Source organism: Protopterus annectens, chromosome 13.part0 (genome assembly GCF_019279795.1).
Source record: "Protopterus annectens isolate FY-2018-M chromosome 13.part0, PAN1.0, whole genome shotgun sequence".
Taxonomy (NCBI): Eukaryota; Metazoa; Chordata; order Ceratodontiformes; family Protopteridae; genus Protopterus; species Protopterus annectens.
The window spans coordinates 1,212,733,772-1,212,755,396 of record NC_056747.1 but is presented as its reverse complement, the minus strand read 5'-3'; the positions used below and the strand labels follow the sequence as shown (position 1 = coordinate 1,212,755,396).

The 21,625-nt window shown below is 45.9% G+C and overlaps 1 protein-coding gene across 6 annotated transcripts in view; it reads left to right on the top strand.

The window, feature by feature from the left end:
• Window positions 1-21,625, top strand: part of TLK2 (tousled like kinase 2) — a 3,436,060-nt gene that overhangs the window by 2,886,938 nt on the left and 527,497 nt on the right. For all 6 annotated transcript variants that reach the window (XM_044055220.1, XM_044055218.1, XM_044055219.1 and 3 more), the window contains one exon: window positions 19,907-19,996. In XM_044055220.1, the coding sequence (XP_043911155.1) occupies window positions 19,907-19,996 (90 nt within the window). The remainder of the gene's footprint in view (window positions 1-19,906; window positions 19,997-21,625) is intronic.

The window sequence follows — 21,625 nt, the reverse complement described above, 5'->3', positions numbered from 1 at the left end:
AATGTACAAAGTGTGGCCATAAGAAGCTTTCCCTGGCCGATGGTCCCACTCTGTGTGTAATTTGCTTAGGAGTGGCACATTTGTCTACTCAATGTGCTGTCAGTTCAGGTTTTAACCTTAGGGCCCTTAGGGATCGTAAGGCCAAGCTAGTTGTCAAAGGCCTTCTCCCTGCTGCCATGCTGGAATCTGCCTCAGTCTCTGTCTCTAGTGTACCACCTTCCATCCAGACAGGAACTCAACCTCCCTCTTCGTCTGGCGATGGGTCTTCTAAGGACAGATCTTCAGTCAGCGAGACTGACAAAGAAAAGGAAAAAGAAAAAGAGAAGGAAAAAGAAAGGCGCAGAGAGGAAAGGGAGAAAAAGGACAGGCTTCGTAAGAGGTCCCCAGACAGGGAGCTCTTTCTCAGTCCCCCCATCTAAGACCATGAAGGCTGTTTCTCCACGGCTCCGGTCTCCTCGATGTTCATCGTGCATACAGCTGCAGTAATCACAGATGGGTTTTCTGCCGTCAAGCGGGTCCTTGGTCGGCCGACTTCCAAAGTCTAGGTCCGGCGTCGGTTGTCGTCTCTTTCTTTCCTGACGTCAGTGCGACAGGGGTATATAAGACACAGCCGACGCCATATTCTTCAGTCTTTTTTGCCGCGCGGTGCCCGAAGCAGAAGCAGTTCGCAAGTGCCGGTCGGCCAGCTCCTGAAATTACGAATAATTGGAAACCGAAGTCTTCTTTAAAGCTAAGTACCCCGTTGGGGAAACTTTTCTTGCCTCAGACCGATGTCAGACAAAGTTAACAATTGTATTTCTTGTGGGAAGCAAATACCGCATAAGGATTTCCATTCCCTCTACATACCTTGTTTAGGCCCAGACCACGACGTCTCGGCCTGTCGCTTTTGCGCTACTTTCAATAAACGCACTATTAAGCGTCGGGCAGAGTTCGCCCAGCACTTTTTTGGTAAAACCTTTGATTATAAAATGTCGTCGGATACACTGACTACCGTTTTGTCCAAAAAACGCAAGGACAAAGACCGACACGCGAGGCCCGCGGTCTCCACCGACACCACGCCAAAACCGGCTACACATGGTCCGGTTCTCAGCGAGGCGCCTACGCAGCTCCTGACTACCGACGACACCACTTTGGCGGTGTCCTGTGTAACCGAGACCGCAGGTACCTCGGCCCATACCCAGACTACAACCACCGAAGCCACTGTGAGTGTTGAGCCTCCTAATGTGGATAGGTCCACTTCCACCCATGGTGTTTTTAGACCCTCATCTTCCTTCTCCATTAAGGCCTTTACTAAGTCCAAATCAGCCATGCATCCCAAGAGGCCTGTTGCACAGGGCCCATCTCCAGGCCCCATGCCTAAAAAGCAGATGCTAAAAATGGCTGAGGATTTAATTACACTTATCAGGGGTTCCCAGCCCCCTCCAGACAAGAGACCCCGAGTGGAGGAAGCTTCTCCCTCTTCTGACCAGGATTCCATTTTTTCAGAACATTCTGATGAAAAGGAACACTCGTACTCCCCTTTTGAAGATTCGGATGCTGAGCAGTCCATTCCTTCTGTATCTCCCCCAGAGGATTTCTCTTTTGGGGAAACCTTGCACACCTTGAGGGAACACTTCCATTGGGAAGGCCAAGACTTTTCTGATTCCAAGAAAGGACTTAGGGAATTTCTTTTGTTACCTCAGCACAGACCTCTGGCGATACCTCCTGTCTTGGACATACTTGATGATGTTTACTCGGAGGCTTGCCTAAATCCGAATTCCCTGCCTCCTGCCCCAGTCAAGCCTGATAGGTACTACAGAGTTCCTACCTCTCACCAATTTCTTTACAAAAGCCATAATGCTGACCCTGAAACCATTTCTCAAGGCCCCAAGGGAATGAAGGCCTCTACTGCTAAGAATCCACTACCTTCCGAAAGAGAGTCTAGATCCTTAGAAAGGTGGGGAAAAAAGGTATATACCTCGGCCACCCTAGCCCATGAGGGCCTTAAATTGTCAGTTCCATATGCTTAAATAGCAGCAGTTTCTATTATCACAATTAAGAAATAAAATGTCTCAACCTGAACAACCAGATTTGAAGGAGTAGCAGGATATGATGTATAGTGCAGAACAAGTGGGTAAACACACCTTACAATGTGGCTATGATGCCCTAGAGTCCTCAAGTAGAGCTGCTATGACAGGATCAGTCATTCGTAGACATGCCTGGCTTAGAGAACAAACCTTGCCTGACCATGTTAAAGCTAAGCTGCTAGATGCTCCTTTACAAAAGGATGTACTATTTGGTACTAATGCTGAGGAGATACTACGGAAAATGGAAGAAAAAGCTAAATCTATGCAAACTGTCAAACCTTTTCTACAGGTTCAACCACCACGTTTTAGCAGAAATTGGCCTGCAAAGAACTGGTCCTTTCCAGCCACGGACAAGCCACAAAGAGGTAGATACAGGCACACAAGGGGCAGAGGACAACCTCAAGGATCATATAGAGGCAGACAATAGCAAACTCCAGCAACAAGAGGTGGCGAAGACAGTGCACAGCAATACAGGAAACAAACCCAATGACTTCCTCCTTTCCATGCCAAGCAAGTCTCAGCTGGCAGTACCCTTGGGAGGAAAGCTGGCATTATTTACAAGAAATTGGCATATTATCACAACAGACAAATGGATCCTGGACATTATAAACAGAGGCTACAGATTTCACTTTCACACTCTTCCAAAAATGAGAGGCATGCCGAACCTGCCACACAATCAAAGGGCAGAGGCTCAAATACAAATTTCAAAGCTTATGGCCATGAAAGCTATTCAAGAGGTACCTACTCACGAACAAGGTCAAGGTTTTTATTCCAGACTTTTTCTGGTACCAAGGAAAGGAACAGACTGGAGACCCATTTTGGACTTATCCATCCTAAACACATTTCTACTCATACCAAAATTCAAGATGCTCACATTACAGCAGCTTCTTCCCATGCTGGGCAAGGAGTTTTGGCTGGTAACATTGGACATCAAGGAGGCATACCTGCATGTCCCAATCAGACAAAGCTGCAGAAGATACCTCAGATTTCTTACAGGTTCAATCCACTATCAATTCTCTGCATTGCCCTTTGGCTTATCTACTGCGCCCAGAGTATTCACGAAATGCCTGGCATCAGTAATTGCCTACTGCAGACTTCAAGGGATACAAATTTACCCTTATTTGGACAACTGCCTGATCCAAGCGGACAACAAGCACCTACTTCTGGAACATCTGGCTTATGTAACACGGTTATTGAATTCTCTGGGATACACAGTCAACAAGGAGAAATCCAGGCTAACACCATCTCAGAAAATAACTTTCCTGGGTGCCAACTTGGACACAAACACCCAGATGGCCTATCTTACGCCAGAAAAACAAGGGCAACTAACTCATTACTTCAAAATACTAGCAAATTGTACCAGGCTCACTGCAAGGAAAATCCTGCAGGCTCTGGGCTTCATGGCATCTTGCATTCTTCTAATCCCATGTGCAAAGTTGCATATGAGGAAACTTCAATGGTACCTAAAAAACCTATGGTCTCAACACAGCCACAGTCTGGAAACAATAATACCAATAATTCCATGTTTGCAAAAGGAATTTCTATGGTGGGCCCTAGCATGCCAAACAAACACAGGTATTCCATTCTGCAAGCCTCAAGCAAATCATGTCATCACAACAGACCCCTCAGACTACGCCTGGGGGGTGCACATGACAGACAGGTGCATTCAGGGCAAATGGTCCCAAAAGGAAAAGCACCTTCACATCAATCAAAAAGAAATGCTAGCAGTGATAAATACAATTACAATTTTCAAGGACCTCCTGCAACCAGGGCAATTATTGATAAGAACAGACAACACCACAGTAATGTGGTACATAAACAAACAAGGTGGAACACATTCATACCCCCTGTGCAGGCTAGCCATGTCGCTTTGGAACTTGGCTCTGGAATGGCAAATCGAACTTCAAGCACAGTACTTGCCAGGATTGGAAAACACGCTGGCAGACAATCTAAGCAGAAATATGACAGATCCACACGAATGGAAGTTACATCCTCAAGTGTTTGCAAAGATAATCCAAGCATGGGGAAGACCAGACATAGATCTCTTCACCTCCCACAGGAACCATCAATTGAAAAAGTTCTGTTCAAGGACCTTTCATCCAATGCCTGGAGAGTGGACGCCCTTTCTTTCAGTTGGGCAACATGGACAGTTTACGCTTTCCCACCTTTGCCTCTTCTGCCCAAGGTGCTCTTGAAAGCAAGAGCAGATAGACCGAAGATGATACTGATTGCTCCAGACTGGCCAAGACAACACTGGTACCCACTCCTGAGGAGCCTAACACATACTCCTCCCTGGACCCTACCTCTAATGCCTCTTCTGCTGACTCAGCACAGCTACAAAACTCTTCACAGTCAGCTGAAAACTCTCAATCTGGCTGCATGGAAAATTCCTTAACACCACAACAGACCCTACACTCCAAAGAGGTGCAGGATGTCATTTTGGAGGCCAGAAGGCCATCTACTAGAAAGGCTTACTCCGCAAAATGGAAACGTTTTTGCGCTTGGAATGAGAAAAAAGGCCAGGATCCTAGAAAACTGAATTTGCCTCAGATATTACAGTATCTAGCTGAGCTGTTGAACAGTGGACTTTCATTTTCCTCCATCAAAATTCATATCTCAGCCATTTCTGCAGAATACAACACTGATCCACCCTTATTCTCTCACCCACTTTTAAGACAGTTCCTCAGAGGAGCTAAGAATATAAGACCTCCAAGGAAACAACCAATACCAGCCTGGGATCTTAACTACATTCTAGAAAAATTAACATTACCTCCCTTTGAACCAGCTGCCTCTACAGATTTACAATATTTGTCCTGGAAAAAAGCCTTCCTTCTGGCCATTACCTCAGCTCGTAGGGTTTCGGAACTACAAGCCCTCATGGTTGTGCAGCCCTTTCTCATTTTCCATTAGGACAGGGTTTCCCTACGAACCAACCCTTCATTTATGCCTAAGGTAGTATCCAGGGTAGCTTTAAATCAGGCCATACACTTACCTACCTTTTACCCCAATCCTCAAAACAAAGGGGAAAGGCTGCTACATTCCTTAGACATCCATAGACAGCTACGTTACTATTTGGACAGAACACAGCCCTTCAGGAAATCAGAACAACTTTTTGTGTCCTATGCTGTAGGAGCTCAAGGGAAGCCAATTTCCAAACAGACAATTTCAATATGGATAGGCCATTGCATACAGTTTTGTTACTCCTTTCATGGCAAACCTGTTCCTACAGGCATCAGATCCCACTCCACAAGGGCCACAGCTACCTCTACAGCCTTCCTCAGAGGAGTCCCTACCAAAGATATTTTGGAGGCAGCCACTTGGAGTTCTGTGCATACCTTCACAAAACACTACCACCTGCCTTTATATTCCAAAACTAGAGCAGGTTTTGCCACTGCTGTGTTGCAGGGCATTCTGGCTGCTCCCAGTTCCACCTAGTGCCTACCACCCTGTGCATAGCTTTGGGATTCTACCCATCTGTGATTACTGCAGCTGTATGCACGATGAACATAGTACAGTTTTGTACCTACCATAAATGTAGATGTTCGAGTGCTAATACAGCTGCAGTACAGGTTTCCCTCCCTCCTTCCCCTCTTGGTAAAGGCCTAGTGGCTAACACCTTCTCATACAACCTAATTTGGGTTATCCTTCTATGGTGTATTTGCTTGCAACTACTGATTTTTGATTATATTGCATTGCTTGACTATATATATATATATATATATATCTATAATTTATGTATTGCCTTCCTTCTGGGGGCACCTGACATCTGGCGCAAGAAAGACTGAAGAATATAGCATCGGCTGTGTCTTATATACCCCTGTCGCACTGACGTCAGGAAAGAAAGCGACGACAACCGACGCCGGACCTAGACTTTGGAATTCGGCCGACCGAGGGACCCGCCTGACTGCAGAAAACCCATCTGTGATTACTGCAGCTGTATTAGCACTCAAACATCTACATTTATGGTAGGTACAAAACTGTACTTTTCTCACCGGAGCCGTTGGAACATTCGGACCCGAGGCCTTCCTCCCCACTGCGCAGACCAGCCAAATCCGAGTCGGTGGCCTCTTCGAGGTTGACTCAGAGCCTATCGAACATGGATATGGACAGGATGATGCAGAGCTTTATTTAGACCCAAATTCAGATGGGAGTCTTGCCAGGCCCCTTTCCTCTTGAGGGAGGGACCTCCATGCCTCTTTTCCGCCCCATCTCTCCTTCCCCGATCTGTGATTCGGCTTCGTGGCTCTTGGATCTGAGGTTTTTCGGAGCTTGTAGCTCGGCGCCAACTTTTCCTCCAACCTCGACTCCGGCTGTTACCTTGAGTTCCTCGAATCTGACTTGTTTGGATCTGAGTGACTCTCGGAGCCGCGGACAGGGAGTCGGACCCGGGGGGAATGGATTCTTCGGCTCTGACCTTTTCGGATCCGATCTGTTCCCTCGGACCTCAAGCTGCCCTGTCTTTGGCTCCGGTCCACGCTTCGGATCCAGGGAGGGCTTCTCCCTCGGCCTTCGAAGTGGTGGAGAGGGTTCTCTCCCAGGGATTGAGACCCCAGCCTATCCCCTTGTATACCACCCAGGCCCCCCTTGGATTTGGCGACGACTCCCTTCATCCTGTCTCAGGGACAGCCCGTGCCAGAGGATCCCCAGGTTAATTTCCCCGAGGAAACCCCTGCGGCTCATGGATCCCCTACTGAAAGTCCCACTGAAGAGGGTCACCGTAAGCACAAGTGAAAAAGGAGGCACTTGGACACCCCCCCCCCCCGAGTCCCTCACTACTGACACTGACTTAGATGAAGGAGAAGATTCCTCCAGGTCATTTCCCGAAGATGTCTCCTTCGGAGAAATTATGGAGATCCTCCGCTAGAGGGGAGGTTGGTCAGCCCCAAAACCTTCTGGGGATGTCAGTGTTCCTGGAGGCCTTTGGCACAGGCCCATCTACTTCCTGTGTGTCCCCACCAGCAGACCCCTTGGTGGACCTCATCACCACGAGGGCATGGAAGGAGCCTGTCACCGTGGAACCCATCCCCAAACGCACTGACAAGGTTTTATCTCCCCCTTCTGACAGACAACCCTGGTCAAAAGGAGCCCCAGTTGATGCTATGTTGGTCGCAGCGGCCACAAAGAAGGAAATAGCACAGGAGAGTTCCTCAGTCCACTCTCCAGACAAGGAGTCCAGGTCGGTGGATAGGTTTGGGAAGCACGTATACTCCTCAGTGACTTTTTCTATCCGTGCACTGAATTGTTTGGCACATGTGATTCGGCTTCAGCGAGGCCTTGCTTCGGAATTCGCTGAGTTGCCCCCAGAGTCTTTATCGCCACAGGACAGACAGTTCTCGGTGAAAATGTCTACTCTGAAGTCAGTCTCGAACACATCTATGCGGCTCCTTTCCCATGCCACAGAAGGAGCAGCTAGGGTGGCTCAGATTGTCATTTCGCGGACCCTTTCAAGGTGTCATTTATCAACGCGCTCTACGACGGTTCTTCCCTTTTTGGGAAGACCGTATGTGAGACACTTGTCCAGAGCGAAAAGAACGGGAAGACTTTGTCTGCCGTCGGAGTCCACTTCTCTGACCCTCAGCGGTCCGTCTCTAGGAATCAGAGGGCAGAAGGTGTGGTTCTGAAAATCTCAGTTTTCCCGGGATTCTCAGGACAGTTATTCCCCCAAAGGCAGAGGGGGGACAGGATCAACACCGACCCAGAGGTAGAGGGGGTCCCAGGAATTTCGGGTCTAGGGAACCCGTCTCTGATAGACCCGGTCGGCAGCCCTGAGGGGTTGCCCGACTGTCCTACTCTGGAGGCAGTCGGGGAACGATTGTCCTTACACCCAGTGGCATGGGAGTCCATTACGACAGATCGCTGGGTTCTTCAGATAATATCCAGAGGTTATTCTATTCCATTCGTTGCCCCTCCAAATATTACCAAACACCTCCCGGATGTTCCACCCCGCTCACAGGGAGGCCGCAGCTCTAGTGGTTTCAAAGCTGCTTCTCAAACAAGCCATCGAACAGGTCCTCCCCCCAATCAGTCCGGATTAGGCGTCTACTCCAGGTTCTTTTTGGTGCCAAAAAAGACTGGGGACCTGAGGCGTATTCTAGACCTGTCAACATTAAACCTGTCGATAGCCAAACAGAAATTCCAGATGGTCACCTTACAGTCCATTCTACCTCATCTCTGAGAGTGCGACTGGATGTGCTCGTTAGACCTTCAGGATGCTTATACCACATCAAAATATACAGAAGCTCCAGGAGGTTTCTGCGCTTCTGGCTGGGAGCCAGTCATTTTCAGTTCAGAGCCCTACCCTTTGGTCTCACCACAGCCCCCAGGGTGTTCACCAAGGTAATGGCAGTTTTAGCGGCTCACCTGAGGCTTCAGGGTATTCAGGTGATGTCCTTCAAGGATGCATCTGCAGTCATCACTTATGGGTTGTCCTGCCTCAGGCAGCCCTTCGGTCGGCTGGATTCCAAAGTCTGGGTCTGGCCTTGGCTGATGTCGCACTTTCCCCGACGTCAGAGCGTCTGGGGTATAAAAGCATCAGCCGACGCCATTTTCCTCAGTCTTTCTTGCCGTGTGGTGCCCGAAGCAGAAGCAGTTCGCAAGTGCCGGTCGGCCAGCTCCTGTGATTCAGCTACCGAGGTACTACAGGGTCTCGGACTCACATCTACACCTGTACAAGGCTCACTCTGCTGATCCAGAAACTATTTCCCAGGGCCCAAAAGGGGTTGCAGCTGCCACGGCTAATAATCCTCTACCCTCTGAAAGGGAGTCCAGAGCTTTAGAGAGATAGGGTAAGAAAGTGTATACTTCTGCAACTCTTTCCATGAGGGCATTCAATTGTCAATTTCATATGATACAGTACCAAGAGTATTTGTTAGATGAATTGCATAAGTAACTGTCTTCTTCTGAACCCCTTGATCGCAAATCCCTTCAGGATCTGGTACATAACTCCCAGCAGGTTACTAACCATTTCTTGCAGTGTGGTTATGATGCATTGGAAGCTTCATGTAGGTCAGCTATGACAGGTGCAGTCATACGTAGGCATGCCTGGCTGAAGGAACAATCTCTGCCAGACCATGTTAAAGCTAAGCTTTTGGATGCTCCTGTGGAAAAGCAAAAATTATTTGGTTCCACGGCTCAAGAGGTCTTAAAGAAATTTGAAGAAAAGGCAAAATCTGTGCAAACAGTCAAAGACTTTCTGCAAGTCCAACCACCGAGATTCAGCAGAAATTGGCCTACTAAGAATTGGTCCTTTCCGGACTCAGACAGATCTCAGAGAGGCAGGAATAGGCGTGCCAGAGGTAGAGGGCAAGCTAGAGGCTCCTACAGAGGCCGTCAATGGCAGCCTCCCAACCAGAGAGGTAGTGCAGGAACTACAACTGCTACACCAGGACAGACTCAATGACTTTGTTTTGACTCCATGACCAGGGCTCAATTAGAAGCACCTTTGGGGAAAGCTTTCTTTATTTTCAAAAATTGGCACAGTATTACAAGGGACACATGGACACTGCAAATAATAGACAAAGGATACAGGTTCCATTTCCACACATTGCCAAAAGAAAAGGCATGCCAGACCTGCCACCAAATCAGAGGGCAGAGGCTTTGAAACAAATTTCCAACTTAATACAAATGAAAGCTATAGAAAAGGTACCTCTTTTCGAACAAGGCCAAGGATTTTACTCCAGATTATTCCTTGTTCCAAGAAAAGAAAATCAATGGAGGCCTATTCTCGACTTGTCCGCTGAATACTTACCTCATTGTGCCAAAATTCAAAATGCTGACTCTACAGCAACTCCTTCCCATGCTGGGCAAGGGGTCTTGGCTGGTGACTCTAGACCTCAAGGAGGCATACCTGCATGTCCCTATCAGACAAAGTTGCAGAAGACACCTCAGATTTCTTGCAGGGTCAGAGCATTATCAATTCTCAGCATTGCCCTTTGGCTTATCTACTGCGCCCAGAGTATTCACGAAATGCCTGGCATCAATAATTGCACACTGCAGACTTCAGGGCATTCAAATTTACCCATATCTGGACGACTGCCTTATACAAGCGGACAGCAAGCAAACTTTGTTAAAGGACTTGGATTATACCATCCACCTACTGCAGGCCTTGGGATATACAGTCAACATCCACAAATCAAGACTTGTTCCATCCCAAAGAATAACTTTTCTGGGTGCGGATCTAGACATAACCACCCAAATGGCCTTTCTCGCAGAAGAAAAACAAAAACAACTACCGGATTACTTCAAGAATCTGACAAGACAAACTCGGCTGACTGCAAGGAAAATCCTGCAGGCCCTGGGTTACATGGCATCTTGCATTCTTCTGATCCCACAAGCAAGGCTGCATATGAGAAAATTGCAATGGTACCTAAGGAGTTTATGGACTCAGCACAGTCACAGCTTAGAAACTTTGATCCCACTCATTTCATGCCTCCAAAAGGAATTTCTGTGGTGGGCTCAAGCCTGCCAGTCAAACAGCGGGTTGCCCTTCAGCAAGCCAAGAGCCAACCAAACCATCACTACGGACGCTTCAGACCAAGGTTGGGGAGCACACATGGAGGGCAGATGTATCCAAGGGCTATGGTCACAAAGAGAGCTGCGCATGCACATAAACCAAAAGGAAATGCTGGCAGTGATACAAGCAATCAAGGCCTTCAAACTTTTTCTTCATCAAGGCCACCTACTCATAAGGACAGACAACACCACAGTTATGTGGTACATAAACAAGCAAGGAGGCACCCATTCCTACCCTCTTTGCAGACTGGCAATGAATCTATGGGAACTTTCCTTGAAACTCAATATACAGCTGCAGTCCCAGTTCGTGCCAGGGAAAGACAATATACTGGCAGACAGCTCATTCACTCCACAGCAGCTGTTTTGAGTGTGCACCTTTAACCCCTAGTGGGCGTGGCTTAAGCCTTTAAATACTAAGTTATCACCTTAGAGTTCTAGAAAACTCTCATTGAAAGAGGTCAAATATCAATAGAGTTGTGTTTGCCATCGCATATGGTTCAAGACAAAATATCCTGGTACCTTGTAAGTAACATGGTTTTGGAATTATTAATGCAAATATGAACAATCCATATTTGACGCCTAGAGGAGCAGTAGGCGTTAACTGCAGAAGACGCCTGGAGGAGCACTCGGCTGGAAATATCATGGATGCACACGAATGGATGCTGCACCCAGACATCTTCTTACTCATAACACAATCATGGGGAAGGCCGGAAATAGATCTGTTCGCCTCCCCCCACAATCAACTGAAGAAATTCTGCTCAAGGACATACCACCCACAAGCATGGAAAGTGGACGCTCTCTCTTTCAGCTGGAAAGCTCTAACAGTGTATGCTTTTCCACCTCTCCCATTAATGACCAAGGTCTTACTGAAGATCAGGACAGAGCAGCCCAGAGTGATTCTGATAGCTCCAAACTGGCCAAGACAGCACTGGTACCCACTGTTAAAGAGCATGTCACAGACGAAACCGTGGCCTCTCCCCCTATGGCCACTTCTACTGACAGCACAATTTCAAGACTCTGCATTCCAACCTGAAAACCTTGCAGCTAACTGCCTGGAAAATACCATGACTCCTCCTCAGGATAAGCTATCCCAGAGAGTGAAGGATATTATTATGGGCTTCGACGGCCTTCCACAAGGAAGGCATATTCAGCAAAATGGAAAAGATTTCACACTTGGAACACAACAAAGGGCCTAGATGTGACAGTGATGAACATGGCACATATACTGGAATATTTGGCAGAATTGTTCCACAACGGCCTGTCTTACTCTTCCATTAAGATACATGCCTCAGCAATTTCAGCAGAATACAATGTTAATCCACCTGTCTTCTCTCATCCTCTCCTGAGACAGTTTCTAAGACGAATCAAAAACATCAATCCTCCAAGGAAACAACCTCTACCTACTTGGGACCTTAACTTCGTGTTGGAAAAACTAACACTTCCTCCCTTTGAACCAGCAGCATCTGCAGATCTACAGTTTCTGTCTTGGAAAACTGCCTTCCTTCTGGCCATAACCTCAGCAAGAAGAGTATCTGAGTTACAAGCTCTAATGGCAGTACAGCCATTTCTTATCTTTCATCAGGACAGAGTTTCATTGAGAACCAATCCTACATTTATGCCAAAGGTGGTATCCAGGGTATCTTTGAACCAAGCTATTCACTTGCCTACATTCTTCAGACAACCACAAAATAAAGGGGAGAAACTTCTGCACACCCTGGACATACACAGACAGTTGCGCTACTACTTGGACAGAAGTAAAAGTTACAGAAAGACTGACCAGCTGTTTGTAGCATATGCTGCTGGGGCACAAGGAAAAGCAATTTCCAAACAGACAATTTCAAAATGGATAGGAAATTGCATTGTTTTGTTACTCCTTTCATGGAAAAACTGTGCCAGCTGACATTAGACCTCATTCCACGAGAGCCACAGCCACCACCACAGCCTTCCTAAGAGGGGTGGCTACCAAGGACATTTTAGAAGCTGCTACATGGAGCTCCATGCATACATTTGCCAAGCATTACAATTTACCTTTATACTCCAGATCCAGAGCAGGCTTTGCTACGGCAGTCCTGCAGGGTATCTTAGCTACACCATCCTTTACTTAGTACCTCCACCCCAGATTGGCTATGGTATTCTACCCATATGTGATGACTGCAGATGCATCCTTGAAGGACATAGTACAGTTTTGTACCTACCATAAATGTAGATGTCCGATAGGTATGCATATGCAGTCAGGTTTACCTCCTCCTTCCCTCTGTGGTATCGTCTTGGGTACTTACCCTCTTATAGCTAGCTGGGGGGATCTATTATGGTGTATTTGTTTTTATAGTACTGTGCATGTTTGGATTTGTTTTTGCAATGCATATCTCCAAATTTTAGCCTTCCTTAGAGGGCACCTGGCATCTGGGGCAAGACAAACTGAGGAAAATGGCGTCGGCTGATGCTTTTATACCCCAGATGCTCTGACGTCGGGGAAAGTGCGACATCAGCCGAGGCCAGACCCAGACTTTGGAATCCGGCCGACCGAAGGGCTGCCTGAGGCAGGACAACCCATATGTGATGACTGCAGATGCATACCTATCGGACATCTACATTTATGGTAGGTACAAAACTGTACTTTTCCATACCTGGGCGACTGGCTCTTCGCTGCGCTCAACAAGCATCACTTGTATCTGACCTGAGATTATTTCATTCGGTTAGCAGATCTACTGGGAATTACAGTCAATGTTCACAAATCCCTTTTGCAACCAGTACAAGTTCTAGACTTCTTTGGGGCACGGTTAGACACTTTGCAGATGAAGGTATTCTCAACTCCAGACAAGATTCTACATCTCAGGTCCCACATAGCTCAGATAGCAAACTCCAAGTCTTCAAAGGCGAGCGAGGTTCTCCAGGCTCTGGGCTCCATGGCTGCCAGCATATCTATTCTCCCTTATGCATATGCTGGCTCCATGGCTGCCAGCATATCTATTCTCCCTTATGCACACCTTCACATGCAGGTTCTTCAGTGGACTCTGGCTGTTCAGTGGTCTTGGCTAGACTTATCCATGGAATTTCCAATTAAGATCAGTCACGTCTGCAGGACATCTCTTCTTTGGTGGTTAAGTACACCGGAGATATCAAAAGGATGCCCCTTTGCATCACCTCCAGTCCAAACCACAGTGACCACGGACGCCTCCCAACTCGGGTGGGGGGACACTGTTCGGGAAGCACAGTCCAAGGCATGTAGTCCCAGTCAGAGACCAATTTGCACATAAATGTTCTAGAGATGAGGGCAGTGCTTTTAGCGTTGGAAGCCTTTCACACAGTCCTCCCTCTCGGATTGATTGCAATTCAGTCAGACAGTATGTTGGTTGTCTGGTATATCAACAAGCAGGGGGGAACCAGATCCTACCCTCTATGTCGCGAGACCATGAGAGTGTGGGAATGGGTGATTTCCGCCGGTCGTTTTCTGATAACGCACATCCCTAGGTGCTCCAACATTTTAGCGGACAGATTGAGTCGGGCCATTCTGATGCTTAATGAGTGGTCTCTGAAACAGTCAGTAGCGGAGGAGATCTTCCTTGCATGGGGTCAGCCCTGCTGCGATCTCTTCACATCTCATTCCAACGCGAAGTGCAGTGAGTTCTTCGCTCTGATTCCCTCACCAGGGGGAAGTCCCCAGAGATGCTCTAGTCCATGCTTGGCACCCCGGGCTTCTGTATGCTTATCCACCTTTACCACTCATTCTGAGGTTTCTTCAGAAAGCTTGCCGACTACGGTGCAAAGTGATCCTCATTGTTCCGTTCTGTCCTTGTCAGGTTTGGTTCCCATTCCTTTGGTCTCGTCTCTTAGCTCCCCCGTGGGTTCTGGATCACTGCCCGGATATAATTTTCCATCCGTTGGGGACACGTCCGCCTGATCTGGGCAGCCTCAAGCTAACAGCTTGGTTGCTCCAGTTCCATTAATTGCCAGGACTCCTGGTCTTTCATCCCCAGTAAAATCCATTCTGGTGGCCTCTCTTAAAGATTACACTAGGAAACTTTATTGCAGTAAATGGAAGCGCTTTTCCATTTGGGCCTCACAGCGAAAAATAGAACCCTTTACAGCCCCTGTTCCAGCGGTGTTGGACTTCCTGTCTGGTATCTTTCAGCAAGGAAGCTAGTTCCTCCACAGTGAAAGTACAATTGGCAGCCATTTCCAGTTTTCACATTGGTGAAGACAACATGGCCTTAGCCTCCTCTAGGTTGTGTAAGGCTTTTCTTAAGGGTACTTTTCTGTTACGGCCTCCTGTCAAGGATTCTGTACCTCCTTGGGACCTTACTTTTGTTTTACAGGCATTGGTGGCTCCTCCTTTCGAACCTACAGCTTCGGTGGACTTGAAATTTTTGTCCTGGAAGGCAGCTTTCCTAGTCGCCATCACATCAGCTAGGAGAGTTTCTGAGCTTCAAGCTCTGTCTGCCGTGCCTCTATATTTGGTCTTCCATAAGGATAGGGTCTCCCTCCGTACTAACCCTTCCTTCTTACCTAAAGTGGCATCTGAAGCAAACATAAACCAGTCCATTAATCAGTCCGTTTTCTTTCCCAACTTCCAAAATAAAGGTGAATACAAACTCCATTTGTTAGATGTTCAGACAACTTCGTTTTTATCTTCATAGAACGAAGTCTTTCCACAAGACTGACCAATTGTTTGTTTCCTTTTCCAAAGCATTTATGGGTAAAGCTATTTCTAAAGTTTCTTTAGCCAGATGGGTATCTCTATGCATTCCACATGCCTACAAAGCAAAATGTTTATCTCCTCCTGGTATTGTTAAGGCTCACTCTACCAGGTCCATGGCAACTTCTGCTGCTTTTTGGTCTAGGGTGCTTTTGGACGATATTTGTGCAGCAGCGACATGGGCCAATTTACATACCTTCATTTCCTATTACAAATTGGATCTAATTTCGAGGGGTAGAGCATCCTTTGGCTCTACGGTGCTCAGGAATATACTTCCATAAGGGCCTCCCAGGATCGGAGTAGCTGGGGACTCTGTCCCACAGGTTGCAGATAAAATTAAGTTAGCTACTTCAGATGAAGAAGTTATGTACTCAACATAACGTTCCATCTGAGTAGTTCTATTTCATTTTTCTGCAACATTCCCTCCCTCCGTCCCCCGGACCTTATCCTGTTTTCAGGATTGGTTTATTGGGTTGAGTTGCATATATATTTTTAGTTGCGGCAAACTTGAACTGAGGGAAGATAGGAGATGGTAGGGCATTATGGGTAAGGGGAGGAGCTCAGAGCTTGGAGCAGATGCTAGAAAAAAGTTGCCGGCTCGGATCCGATACGGATCCGTATACCCACAGGTTGCAGAAAAATGAAGTAAAACTACTCAGATGGAATGTTATGGTGAGTACATAACTTCTTTTTTTCACAGTTGTACTAACAACATTAGGCAGCTACAGCTGTAAGGTCAGACCTATGCAGAGTACTTATTGAGCTGTAGTCTGAATATTTCATTATCACAGGAGGGTGATTTAGCAATAACTGTTGTCCGTTCTCAAAGATTTGCTGCAATAATTACCTTGTTAGTCTTCAAAGACCTGAAATATGGTTACATACTGAACAAACCTTTACTACATTGTCATATTTAGCATTGAGTAGTTCATACATTCAGGTTAGAGAGAGAATTTTTTTTTCACGCTTTCCACCTTTAGGATTGACATTTGCCTTCCCTGTGAGTAAATGACAGATTCCACATAAATGTTAGTTTGACCAACATTGCAGTTGTGTTCCGCTAAATTTCAATTACAGTAAATTTCCAATACTGACGTTATCTGCTCTTTTCATTTGTATGTAGAGAGGGCAAGCCCCATGCTTCTTTGTATGAGCTTTGTCCTCTCACCCTCTACCTTTGTATATTTATACTTACTAACTCCATGTTTTCTGTGTCTGATCTTCTTCTTTTTCTTTTGGCTGCTCCCGTTAGGGGTCACCACAGCAGATCAACTGTTTCCATTTCTTCCTGTCCTCTGCATCTTGCTCTGTCACACCAACCACCTGCATGTCCTCTCTCACCACATCCATAAACCTTATCTTAGGCCTTCCTCTTTTCCTGTTCAATGGCAGCTTCATCCTTAACATCTTTTTCCCAATATACTCTGCATCCCTCCTCAGCACATGTCCAAACCAACGTAATCTTGCCTCTCTGGCTTTGTCTCCAAACCTTCCAACCTGGGCTGACCCTCTAATATACTTATTCCTAATCCTGTCCATCCTTGTCACACCCAGTGCAAATCTTAGCATCTTCAACTGCCACGTCAAGCTCTGACTCCTGCCTTTTTGTCAATGCCACGATCTCCAACCCATATAACATAGCTGGGCTTACTACCCTCTTGTAGACCTTCCCTTTCACTCTTACTGGTACTAGTCTGTCACAAATCACTCCTGACACTCTTCTCCACCCACTCCATCCTGCCTGTACTCTCTTCTTCACCTCTCTTCCATTCTCACCATTACTCTGAACTGTTGTTCCCAAGTACTTAAACTCATTCACCTTCGCCACCTCTACTCCCTGCATACTCACCATTCCTCTATCCTCCTTCTCATTCACACACATATATTCTGTCTTAGTCCTGCTGACTTTCATTCCTCTTCTCTCTAGAGCATATCTCCACCTCTACAGGGTCTCCTCCACCTGTTCCCTACTCTCATTACAGATCACAATGTCATCTGCAAACATCATAGTCCACGGGGACTCCTGTCTGATCTTGTCTGTCAACTTGTCCATCACCATTGCAAATAAGAAAGGGCTCAGAGCTGATCCTTGATGTAATCCCACCTCCACCTTAAATGCATCTGTCAATCCCACCGCAGACCTCACCGCTGTCACACTATCCTCGTACATATCCTGTACCGCTCTTACATACTTCTCTGACACTCCCGACTTCCTCATACAATACCACAACTCCTCTCTAGGCACCCTGTCATATGCTTTCTCTAAATCCACAAAGACACAATGCAACTCCTTCTGACCTTCTCTGTACTTTTCTATCAACACTCTCAGAACAAACATCGCATCTGTAGTGCTCTTTCCTGGCATGAAACCATACTGCTGATCACTAATCATCACCTCCCTTCTTAACCTAGCTTCCAGTATTCTTTCCCATAACTTCATGCTGTGACTGATCAGTTTAATCCCTCTGTAGTTACTACAGCTCTGCACATCACCCTTTTTCTTAAACATTGGTGCCAAAACACTTTTTCTCCATTCCTCAGGCATCCTCTCACTTTCCAAGATTTCATTAAACAATCTAGTTAAAAACTCCGCTGCCATTTTACCTAAACACCTCCATGCTTCCACAGGTATGTCATCTGGACCAACAGCCTTTTCATTCTTTATCCTCTTCATAGCTATCCTTACTTCCTCCTTGCTAATCCACTGCCCTTCATGATTCACTATCCGCACATCATCCAACCTTCTCTCCCTCTCATTCTCTTCATTCATCAACCCCTCAAAGTATTCTCTCCATCTGCTCAACACACTCTCCTTTCTTGTGAGTATGTTTCCCTCATTATCCTTTATCACCCTTACCTGCTGCACATCTTTACTAGCTCGGTCCGTCTGTCTAGCCACTCGGTACAGGTTCTTTTCTCCCTCCTCAGTGTCCAACCTTTTATACAACTCTTCATACGCCTTATCCTTAGCCTTCGCCACCTCTCTCTTTGCCATGCACCTCATCTCCTTATACTCTTGTCTACTTTCTTCATCTCTTTGACAATCCCACTTCTTCTTCGCCAACCTCTTCCTCTGTATACTCTCTTGTACTTCTTCATTCCACCACCAGGTCTCCTTGTCCTCCTTCCTCTTTCCAGATGTCACACCAAGCACCTTTCTAGCCATCTCTTTTACTAGCTCTGCTGTAGTTACCCAGCTATTCGGTAACTCTTCACTGCCACCCAGTGCCTGTCTTAACTCTTCCCTGAACATCACCTCACAATTACCCTTTTTCAATTTCCGCCATTTGATCCTTGGTGCTGCCCTCACACTCATCCTCCTCTTCTTGATCACCAATGTCATCCTACAAACCACCATCCTATGCTGCCTAACTACACTTTCCCCCGCCACCAATTTACAGTCTCCAGTCTCCTTCAGATTGGCCCTTCTACATAAGATATAATCCACCTGTGTGCATCTTCCTCCACTCTTGTATGTCACCCTATGCTCCTCCCTCTTGTTAAAATATGTATTAATCACAGCCATGTCCATCCTTTTCGCAAAATCCACTACCATCTGACCTTCTGCATTCCTTTGCTTAACACCATACCCTACCCATCACTTCCTCATCCCCTCTGTTCCCTTCACCAACATGCCCATTGAAATCTGCTCCAATCACCAGTCTCTCACCCTTGGGTACAGTCATCACCACTTCATCTAACTCACTCCAAAAATTTTCTTTCTCATCCATCGCACACCCAACTTGTGGAGCATATGCACTAACAACATTCATCATTACACCATCAATTTCCAGCTTCATAAACATAACTCTATCCGAGACTCTTTTCACCTCTAAAACACTCTTAGCATACTGTTCCTTCAAGATAATGCCTACGCCATTCTCCTCCCATCCACACCATGATAAAACAATTTGAAACCGCTGATGATGGAGGCAAATAAAGGAGTCGAAAAAGCCATTTGGGAACTTTAGTGATCACATCTTAGAAACATTGAATTACAGATATATCAGAGTAGTTATTCTGTGAGGTGCTTTTTGTTAATTTTCATATTAAATGAAGGTGAATTCTAAGCAGATGCGATTCTTTTTTCACATCAGTTTTAATTTACATGTAGCATTACATTTTTATTAACAAAAGTATCACACTTGTGAACACAAAAGTTGGGAGATTATGACTTTTTATTGAAGCCATGACCGTATTCCAGGAATTTTTGTGCTGTTCATCATGGCGTGTGATGACTTTTGTTATATGAAGGTGTGGACAATTGCTGATGATCTTATAAATTAACTTCCTAATCTAGACATAGCTGAGTGTTGTAATAGAGTAGTTCTTTGTGTTGATGGCTTCTCCTAGAGTCTTGCAAGCCTTATATCAGCTGTCCTGATTTACATTAGCCTTTTGCACCTACTGGTGTGTTGCAATATTTCTTTTTTATTTCATCTTACAGTAGTGTGTCATGCTTGTCAACATCTCAAGAACTCCTGTATTTATGTAAAGAATTTAGCACAACTATTTTTCAGAATGCAAACTTGGTGCTCCATTGTTGAAGGAATGTAACTCTTGATGTTGTGTGGCATATTGTTTAATGAAAAAAAAAATGTTTGCTAATAATGTTTTTTTATTTCAATTGCAGACACGCCTGTAGGGAATATAGAATTCATAAAGAGCTGGATCATCCACGCATAGTCAAATTGTATGATTATTTTTCACTAGACACAGATTCGTAAGTTTTTTTTTTTTACTACAGAAATATTCTTTCAATTGTATTCAGCTTATGTATGTGTGTGCTTCTTTGTTTTATGGAAGTATAATATTGATTTTCATGATGCATTTTTGCGATTGGATATCTTGCTGCAGCAATGTGTTTTCTAAATTTACGTATACTGTCTGCAAGCACTGATTGGACACTGGAAGCTTTCTTCGCTGGGTGAGTGTTGGGATTTCAGTGTTTAACTTCCAGCTCAGTAGTTATAGGTATATGTCCCTTGAACCAATGCATGGGACTGCATTGTACTTTGGGTGAGGCAGATAAACCTAGACCCTGTGCCACTCATTTTTTCTGCAAATTGAAGTTTGGATGTTGATCCAAATTCTACTTTTGAAAAGCGTTCCCACATTAATTGTAATGTTGAAATTTTCAAATTGTTCCTGTGACTACATACAGTCAACAGTCCATAGAGTGACACACACACTGTTGATGGCCAGATTTAAAAACTGCAATCAAATGTTGATGGAGCAAAACAGCTTAAGAACTGTCTTAATATCTTTAAGATGTCAAATGTAGGAAGTCCACAGAACAAGAGCCAAAAGGTTGATTCCTCACATCACCTGACAGAGCAGCTTGAGGAGGTTAGAGAATGATGGCCAGACATCAGTCTTACCCCCTTCTTGTTTAGGTTGCACACAAAGTAGCCTTAAAGACTCATGGCTTCTGTGGAGAAATTATTTTACTTTAGTGGGGCAGGCATAGTGTTTTTTAAGTGTTTTTCTGTCAAAAAAGGTATTTTTTGTTGACTGGTAGTGTTTATTGGCATTTGCTGCTAGTCCTCCTTGGGAAAGAGGCTCTATTTCTGGTTTTCCATGGAATAGAATACTGATCCCATGGTTGTCCTTCCAGCCCCAAAGTGAAAAATTAAACAGCCTTTTCCACCACAGCAGGTTAGCAGTTTGCCTCATCTGCAGGTGGGTGCTCTGCTGTGGCCAATTGCTGTACCTCAGGTCACTCATCTTTCACCCCCAGAACCCTCATGTGTAGCACCTACAGCCACTATGAACTGGGGGTTAGCCATGTTGTCTGTGACTTTTGGGGTTCCCTCAGTGGGCAAGGGAGAGCCACACTTGTCCTTCCTGGCAGAGGGAACATGGAACGCTCTACCCATTCCTGGGGAAGTGGCTGCTGCCATTAGTATCATGGCTGGCCCCATTTTTCCTGTCATAAACGGAAATCCAAGCATATTTCTACTTCTTCTCAACCTTCTTTGGATAGGGATAGTTTACTGGGTCGGTCTCAGAGTTTAATTCAGGCTGCTGATCCTTCTTGTAAAGTAGTTTCTAGTAAAAGAAAGAGGGATACCTCTTCCTGAAGAGACTTTGATTCTGAACCTGAACAGGAAGGTGCAGGAACGGATACAGTCCCGTCCCCCAAATTTCTGATTTAGCCTCAGAGGAGAGCTCAGATTTTCTTCATGTTTTACTATTGTAGTCCTGACTTGTTGAATTTCCCGCCATGGAAGCGCTTGGCTGACCTGACTACCCTGTCCAGCATCGCTACATTTGGGTATAAAGGGAGCTGGCTGGTGCCATGCTCTCAGCTCACTCTTGTTGTCAGAGCCAGAAGTAGGGTGCTAATCAG